At 32.6% G+C, this 10,000-nt stretch overlaps 1 protein-coding gene across 1 annotated transcript in view; it reads left to right on the forward strand.

The window, feature by feature from the left end:
* The window catches only part of LOC135216639 (chondroitin sulfate proteoglycan 4-like), a 413,166-nt gene that overhangs the window by 95,584 nt on the left and 307,582 nt on the right, over window positions 1-10,000 (forward strand). Inside the window, 1 exon segment of the mRNA XM_064252023.1 lies at window positions 2,736-2,846. Coding sequence (XP_064108093.1) covers window positions 2,736-2,846 — 111 coding nt within the window.

Here is a 10,000-nt window from a genome sequence, read left to right on the forward strand (position 1 = left end):
TTATGTGTGTGTTGTTTGTGTATGTGTATGTATGTATGTATATATATATATATATATATATATATATATATATATATATATATATAATTAAGTGTTGATGTGGGTTTTATCTGTCTATCACTTTTCAGTTCAGGATAACTGAAGTTGATTTGGTCCATTCAGTTTTTCCATAGTCTCTCTCTCTCTCTCTCTCCTCTCTCTTCTGATAAAAGGATCACTGACAAAAACCAAATCAAGACTTCATTACGAGCAATCAGGACTCGGCAGAGAGAAGAGAGAGCAGAGAAATAAAGAGGAGCCACGGTCAGAGTGAAAAGTCGAACTCTTTTGGGAAAAATAAATGACCAGAGAGACACTGTAACAAATAGCCCCGTTCGGAAAGGAGAGCGAAAAATAATTGAATTAGAAGCAGAAGGTGGAAATTTAGAGAGAAGTCCCAGTGAAATTGTTTGAAGTCAAGGAACACAAAAACAAAAGGACGAGTTCGAAGGAAATGTTGGCCATTCAATTGTAAAAAGGAGAGAATTATTTGAAAGAAGTGGTTATTTCTGAGAAGGGGAACCCATTAAAGAGACTGATAAAGAAAGATTGACAGAGGGTGATTATTGGGAAGGGGAAATCCATTTATGAAAATAATAAATAAAGAGAAACAGAGAGTCATTATTTATGAAAGTGAAAATTCATATAAGAGAATAATAAATAAAGAGGAACAGAGACTAATTATTTATGAGAGGGGAAAACCCATTAAAAGAGAATAATAAAGAAAGAGAAACGGAGACTAATTATAGAGAATAATAAATAAAGAGGAACAGAGACTAATTATAGGGAATGATAAATAAAGAGGAACAGAGACTAATTATTTATGAGAGGGGAGACCCATAAGAGAGAATAATAAAGAAAGAGGAACAGACTAATTATTCATGACAGCGAAGACCCATTAAAGAGAATGATAAATAAAGAGCAACAGAGGGGACGCGAGTAGTAACGAGTAGAAATCCCCCAAACGTAATTGGGGCCAGTTATTAATGTAGACAAAGGTATTGCTATTTGTTTAATTGGTTATGTGTGTATTTGCGTAATTGGACTTCTTGCTTGTTATCGTAATTGGTCCTTCGTTCTCATGAAAAATTGGTCATTAGTGTGTTGACACCTTCATTCTTTTGTTTTTAATGAATTTTCCTTCCAGTTGTTTTTAACCTTAATTCTTTCGTGACTTGATACGTCACGAAAAATAAAAAATAAGATTCGTCAAGTGTAAATATTTTATCAAGGTCTTATCAGGTGTAATATTTTATCAGGGACCCATCAGGTGTAAATATTTTATCAGGGACTCATTAGGTGTAAATATTTTATCAGGGACTCATTAGGTGTAAATATTTTATCAGGGACCCATCAGGTGTAAATATTTTATCAGGGACCCATCAGGTGTAAATATTTTATCAGGGACCCATCAGGTGTAAATATTTTATCAGGGACTCATCAGGCATAAATATTTTATCAGGGACAAGTCTGTGAAAGTGAATCTACTTAAATAAGTACCTAAATATTTCCTAATTTATATAATAACAGATCGGGAAATACTTTGTAATGCCAGGCATCTCAGTTGGTCCAAACTCATGAAATAAAATGATGGAAGTTTTTCTTTTTTCTGAAGAGAAATATTCCAGTGGTTTTTTTTTTTAAATCAGTGATTAAATTATACCATTTTACGACATTATCTTTGTCAGCAGTGCTTATATTATTTTTTTTATTGAACTTTCGATAAAAGGTGATGGTGCCCTTCGCTTTATTAATTGAACCTGAGTAATAACTTAGCAAATTATTCCTCGATTAGATTACTTATTCTCAGGAATGACCTGTTGGCAATATATCAATATATCTGTCAAGAAATCATGGTGACCTCGCCTTTCATCTTTGTTAACATCTTAACTCGATATATTCCGAAAGAGAGTGAAACATTAAAAAAAAAGTCTGTTTTCCACGCACACTGATCTTTTGTCATCAAAAAACGCGACTCGAAAAACAGGACACATTTTTTTTTTTTTTTTTTTTTTTTTTTTCTTCTATCTCTCAATGTCAGATACAAAGGTATCGGTATCGTGACTTCAAAAGGCTCATAACGGCGATGAAAAAAAGCTATGATTATTCTGTCAGAAACAATAAATTGAAAACTCCCGGCTGTGTAATTGAAAAACGGAAAATAGCTATTTATGTATATTTGCGCGCGAAGTAATGGGTCCACTGCATTATTGCATTAGAATAATTCATATGATTAGCTCCATAAAAAAAATAACTTGTTTGCAGTGTGACTTGCAACCTTAAGTTTTATTTTATTTTCAAGTTTTTTTTTTTTATTCTGGTAGATTTACTTTTGTACTCCATTTTTATTTTACTTATATGTATTTTTTTTTATTAAAAACGTCCAGTTGCATTATTTTCCTGTTGCATATTTTTGGGTCGTTTGTTCCATTCCATGGAACACTGATGATTCCTAATTTCCTGCGAATGTAACCGATGTACACATGGGAATGATTCCATATTACCTGTGAATTATATATATTATATATATATATATATATATATATATATATATGTATATATATATATATATAAGCATTATTTCCTGTAAATGTAACCGATATTATATGGCACTCCCCTCAGTGCCATTCCCTCCTACCCACACACAGGAATTATTTCCTGTAAATGTAACCGATATTATATGGCACTCCCTTCAGTACCATACCCTCCTACCCAACGGAGTCGTGTACTCCACAACTTCTGCCTTGGCGACTTCCCAGCCTGCTTGTACTTGCCCGAGAGTTCCTGGCATTAGGCCTTGTTGTCCTGTGAGGCGTATCCCAGAAGTTGTTGTTGTTGTTGTTGTTGTTGTTGTTCTGAACTGGTTGTTGATCGCTGTCTCGGTTTGGCAAATGTATCTATGTTGTCTGGAATCGTTCAGAGTAGACTACATTGAGAAATCATTAGAATTTCGAAGTTGTTACCAAACTCTGAAATGGATCCTTATGTTTCTCACCTGTTTAATGGTATTGCAGAATTCTGTGGTGTATTGCCTTTTGAAAAAAGTTATTTAAACTTACAGAAAGATTCTGAAATGGATAGACTTGATTTTCACCTGTTTAATGACATCTTTTCAGAATTCTGTTGTGTACTGCCTTTTGAAAAAAATTGTTTTTTAACTTGTAGAGAGAGACTGAAATGGATATGTTTTGCTGTACTGTCTTTTGAAGAAGCTTATTTAAACTTGTTGAGAGAGACTGAAATGGATACATTTTTGTTGTACCGCCTTTTGAAAAAAAAAAATTTTCGAATTTGTAAAGAGACTGAAATGGATACATTTTTGGTGTACTGCCTTTTGAAAAAAATTATTTGAAACTTGTAGAGAGACTCTGAAATGGATAGACTTCATTTTTATCTGTTCAGTGGTATCTTTTCAGAATTCTGTGGTTTGTTGCCTTTTGAAAATAAAAATATTAAAACTTGTTAAGAGTCTCTGAAAAGGATACATTCGATTTTCACCTGTTTAATGGCTCTTTTTAGAATTCTGTGGTGTGCTGCCTTTTACAAAAAATAATTTAATCATTTAGGGACTGCCATATTTGCATATATAAATGAAACGTTGCTTCCTCTCGTAGGAAATTATGCAGCGAAATTTCGTGTCCCGTATCGTCTTGTAAATTATTTAATGAAAAAAATATGATTAAGGCTTATTTAGGAGATATGAAAATGAAAAAAATTTTAATTTGGTCGCAAACCGGCAAGGATGCCGTGCGTTAATAGAATTTAAAAGTTTTATCTTTTCAGTTTGTTATTATATAGATGATATTGGATAGAGTCTACGTGTCGTCTAGAAAGTGATTGAATTTCATTTTTATTTCTTTGTATGGTGTGTGTGTGTGTGCGGTCTACTTTCTTTTAGCTTAAAGGTATGAGACTTCATTTTTATGATGGCTACAGCGTTCCTAAAAGGTTTAGTTTGTCAGTAGTTAACCCAACGAATATGTTGGTGGTAGGTCAGAGCTCAGTTCAGAGCTTTTCGAGAAAGCGTTGCTGAAGCAATATACAGGGTGTCCATAAAGTCTCAGTACCGTTTTGAGCAATAAATAAGTGTAATGGTACTGGGACTTTATGGACACCCTGTAGATATTCATTTAGAGGGCACTTTTGTCAAGTATTTGAGGATTTTGTTATATAAAGTTTCGTCAAACCTATTTACTCTTTAGAGGACCTTTTTGCTTTCTTCTTCCTACGCAGTATTAAGGGTAAGAATGGGTTTGACTTTCCTTTCTCATCTCCCTGTAATCATGTTTCGTGTAGTAGAAGCAAATTCCAATATGGAGCGTAAAAATAACCAGAAGAAACAGAGGAAGGGACGAGATGGAGAAAAGGGGCAGAAATGTTTTTTTTTTTTTTCTTCTTCTTTTTTTAACGGACCGACAACCATCTCCCAGAGACAGAAGAAGCATCCTGGGAAATGAAGAAGCGAACTTTTCTCTCTCTCTCTCTCTCTCTCTTCTCCTCGTCTTTCCTCTCATCTCTCTCTCTCTCTCTCTCTCTCTCTTCCCTTCGTCATCTTTCGCCCGGGACACCAATCACGTATGCAAATAGTGGGATTGAAATTGGATAGCTGGAAAAGATCCTTTAAGGAAAATGGGATTTTCGCCGGATCTCGTTATGGGTATTTATCTAATGTGATTGATTTTTTTTATCACCCCCCCTCGATACAATGACCTATACGTTGGGGGATATGTTAAGGATCCCGTAGCCACTGCAATTGACAGTAGGATTTTTTAAATATTTTTTATTAAATTATTTTTTTTTTAGGATGGCCTCCCTTTTTTTTTCTTTTTTTTTTAAGGATGGCAAGACCTCTACTCAATAAGTTACTCAGCTATGTTAAAATGTACAGTGGCAGCGAAGTTCTTATAAGTGTCCATAATATTTACGTTTCATCTCGACTTAATGGAACAGTTGAGTATACCTCGATATAATCCTGCTTATTATATACAGCTTTTTACATTCACTTAGGCTAGGTTCGTATCCAATTAGATATTAAATGGATTTCTTACGTGTCTGAATTAATGCCAAAATCTAATGTAAAAATAATTAATACTCACATGTGGTATTACGTTACCAGTGAACTATCCCAGCGTAGATTCGCCTCTGGTTAAGTGTTGCTCAGTTCCATGATGAGACTGAAATATTTCTGGCACAGTTGTTGTAAAGATAATAAAAAAGAAATCAAAATATTCCTTTATCAGTGGATGCAAGAATTTGCCTTATGTGCCAAATTTAATCGTTAACTTGGAAAAGGTTCATTTTTCATGTAGCGTTCGAGAGACATATTTTTTTAGAATATTAAGCAGCCATATGAGAGAGAGAGAGAGAGAGAGAGAGAGAGAGAGAGAGAGAGAGAGAGAGAGAATCACTACTAGTGGGAAGATTCTGATAATCAACTTTGCACACGAACGCACGAAACGAAATATACAGATATCAGAATAAAATATATTTCAAGCAATCGTGTGACGAAGGGTCTGACGTAATTGGTTAAATTTGAAAGGATTTCCTGCTAAATGAAATTAATCCCACAAATTGAACAATTTTGAAGAGGGGGGTTTGATTACTTGTTGTAAGGGCGGCTTTGCGATAGATGCGTTCTCTCTATATGTGAATGTAATATTTCTGTCGTTTTCGGTATTATCAAGGATTAACGTGGATCATTTTGACTCTCACCAATTAGCATTCAGTATAATCTTATACCAGACATGTGCTTGCTGTCATTGTGTCATATGTGTGATGCTGATAAGTGTAGAGACGGATAGATGGTTATTATTATTATTATATTACCACTGAATCATGCCTCTTTTTGTACTGGTTCTGTGCAAGTGCCGGACATTCGCTTGCTATGTGGTTTATGGTCTCGTTTTTTCTTATTATTATTATTATTATTATTATTATTATTATTATTATTATTATCATTATTATTATTATATTATTATTATTATTATTATTATTATTCAGAAGATGAAACCTCTTCATATGGAACAAGGCCACAGGAGGCATTGCGCTTTTAAACGATCATGGTGTTCATTAGGAAGAAGAAAGAGGAGATAAAGGGAAATACAGAAAGAAGAAATCTCACTTATAAAAAAGAGAAAAGTTAAATTAATAAATCAATAAATAGATAAACAAGTATTTAAATGGAAGGAAAAAATTATTAGGGTAGTGATACATTGCATCTTGCATCTTCGATTAAACTTCTAAAGTTGCAATTTCCAATTGCACGACACCAAAAAAAAAAAAAACGTTTTCTTTTATGTTTTAAAGATTTTTTTCACGTTATTAGTAAGTCGCGAGTACCTTCAGGTCTTACATCAGCTTCATAAAATTCTTTGATCAAGACTTTGATGCTTGATACCCAGAAGTTTTTCAGTGGTTGAAGTGACTCCTTAACTTACAATACAAACTTTATTCTTTGCCCTTTGATATTTTGGGGGTCCCTTGGGAAACGTGTTTTCTTAAAGAGTAATATGCTTATGAACTCACATAAGAGTTTTTATGTTTATTTATATAGAATTTATATTTTACTATTATTACTCTTATATGAAATTAAGCATGGAAGTTTTGTACTCTCTCAGTTCTGTAAATGGCATTACAATGTAGCATTTTGCACAAGTATCCTGTTTGGATATACCCCAAAAATGCTTATATATATATATATATATATATATATATATATATATATATATATATTTCTATATATATATTATATATACATATATATATATAATATATATATATATATATATATATATATTATATCTATATATATATATATAGATTTCTATAGATATGTATATAGATATAATACTAATCTATATATATATAATAAAGATATATATATATCATCTATATATTCTATCATATATATATATATATATATATATTATCATAGCTATATATATATATATATTAATTTAGATATAGATATGATCTATAATCATCTATACTATATATATATATCATAAATATATTCATATATATATATGATTATATATATATATATATCATATATGTATGTAGTTATAATATCTATTCCGTAAGGCCACTTAATCTATGTAGTGTCACCACTATATATTGAATGCATGATTATTTTATCAATTATGTCATATTGGACAAATGCCTGGATACCTTGTTTGAATATACCCCCAAAATGATATATATATATATATATATATATATATATATATATATATATATATATATATTCCATAGGGCTATTTAAGCTAGTGTTAACGACTGTAAATTTAATCTGTGATAAAGTTATTAATTACGTGGTCCCTGTGGCATGTTAAATCAAGGATATAACATCTGGCAGAAGAATAAAATACGCAACTTTATTTCATGTTTGCCCACTTCCTATCCAGCTGGCCGAGGGAATCTGTACAGAAATCTTTTGTTTCTTAGAACATTGTCCTGGAGATGGTAATAATTTCTTGAATCCCGATGGTAATGGTTCCTGGAATCCCGATCCTATTAGTTCCTGGAATCCCAATGGTAATAGTTCCTTGGAATCCCAATGCTAATAGTTCCTGGAATCCCCATGGTAATAATTCCTGGAATCTCCATGGTAATAATTCGTGGAATCCTCATAGTAATGATTCCTGGAATCCCCAAGGTATTACTTCCTGGAATCCTGATAGTAATAGTTCCTGGAATCCCCATGGTAATAATTCCCGGATACCAGATTGTAATAATTCCTGGAATCCCCATAGTAATAACTCCTCCTACGGGCTGCTCTGTGAGCAAGAACCCGTGCTGGCATAACGCCACCTTAATCTTCAACAAGAACATAATAATTTCTAGAATTCCTACGGTAACAATTCCTGGAATCCAGATTGTAATTATTCATGGAATCCCCATTGTAATAATTCCTGGAATCCTCATAGTACTGATTCCTGGAATCCTGATGGTAATAGTTCCTGGAATCACAATGGTAATCGTTCATGGAATCCCCATGGTAATAGTTCCTGGAATCCCGATGTAATTTCTGGAATCCCGATGATAATAGTTCCTGGAATCCCCATAGTAATAATTCCTCCTACGGGCTTTTCTATGAGCATAACGCCAGCTTAATCTTCAACAACAACAGCATAATAATTCTTGGGATCCCGATAGTAATAATTCCTGGTATCCCGCTGGTAATAATCCCTGGAATCCCGTTGGTAATAATTCCTGGAATCCCCTTGGTAATAATTCCTGGAATCCCGTACTTAACAAAGATTGATTATGAGGAAGATATCTAAATATGAGACGCGACGGTCCTTGAGAGGTCATTACGATTCTCGAAGGAGATCATGAGATTTGCGTCATTAAGGACGAAAAGAGAGACTCAGGACTGGAGCCTTGGCAGTCTCGGCCTCATCCTCAGATGGAGATGTGGATGTAATTTCAGTCTTAAGATGAAAGACAGGTGGATGAGTTGTAATGAAACGGGTGACTGGATAACTGGTTGGTTAATAAGTGGCTGCTCTTTTATTTAAAATTTTTGTAGTTTTTCCATTTTTGTTCTTTTATTTTTTTTTAATATCTACTTTTTCATATTTATTTCTTGTATCATTAATTCCTTTTTATGATGATAGAAATAGGACTTTTGAAAATACACAAAGGGAAATAAAAAGGTGAAATTTGTTTTATTCTTATGTTTGTATTTAATGTAGGTTTTTTTATGATTTTATTGTTCCTAATTTTCTTTTGTTTTATTAATTTTGTACATTTACATTTTAGATATAGTTTTATCCTGGTCTTATACTGCTTATGTTTTTTATTTCTAAATTTCAGTATTTGTTTATATTTCCTAAACTTTAGTATTTATATTTTTTCGTATAATAATTTCTATTTAGAACAATATATAAGTGATCATAAGAGGAAATGGAAGGAATTCTCATTAATTGAAAAGAGAGATTGATAGAGAGAGAGAGAGAGAGAGAGAGAGAGAGAGAGAGAGAGAGAAGGGGGGGGTGAAATGGTTGCTTTGCTGGTGTTGGTGGACACAGGGTGGTGCCCAAGACTAGACTGGAGTCTCTAGACAAGAATGGAAGTGAAAGACTCAAGTGCTTTGACAAGGAGAAGAGCTCTTAAACGAGGCTTGTAAATGAAAGGCGTCTCTATTCTTGAGCGTTGGGTATGGTTGAATTGTAGGATTTCATATCCTCTCAGATTTGAAACAAAGTGAATAATGCCATAGATATTATATATATATATATATATATATATATATATATATATATATATATATATAATATATATATAGTATATATATATATATATATATATGTATATGTATCTATGTGTATATATGCTGTAAATATAATCTATATATATATAATATGTATATATCGATATCTATATATTATTCTCTCTATTCGCTATGTATATATATATATATAATATATAGAATAATAGCGGTATATATAAGATAATATATATAGTATATCTATCTATTATAGTAAATATAGATATATCTATAGATATACACATATATATATAATATATATAATATATATATGAATTACGGGGGTTTTCTTTGTAAGATTTATTTTACGTTGTAATTTGTTTTAGTATCAAGATTGATTTTGTCATGTAGTGTAATTGATCAGCGCTTTAATTGACATTTTATTTTAAAGGAGGTTATCTTCAAATTCATTCCTCGTTCCAGTAACTGAGAATGCAAATAAAACACAATAAATCAGGAATCTCTCTCTCTCTCTCTCTCTCTCTCTCTCTCTCTCCTCTCTCTCTCTCTCTCTGAGAAAATCCCAAGGAAGTATTCATCAAACAACTGCCCGATACACTCCCCTTCATCCAACCAACATATCGTCATGCAGGTGAGATGTGACGTCACTGTTAATGGAACAGACAGGGTCAATAATATCACCCTGGAGTGCCGCTGTGAAACCAACACTGCTCGATTTTGCCAAGG

Source organism: Macrobrachium nipponense, chromosome 6, assembly GCF_015104395.2.
Source record: "Macrobrachium nipponense isolate FS-2020 chromosome 6, ASM1510439v2, whole genome shotgun sequence".
Lineage (NCBI taxonomy): Eukaryota > Metazoa > Arthropoda > Malacostraca > Decapoda > Palaemonidae > Macrobrachium > Macrobrachium nipponense.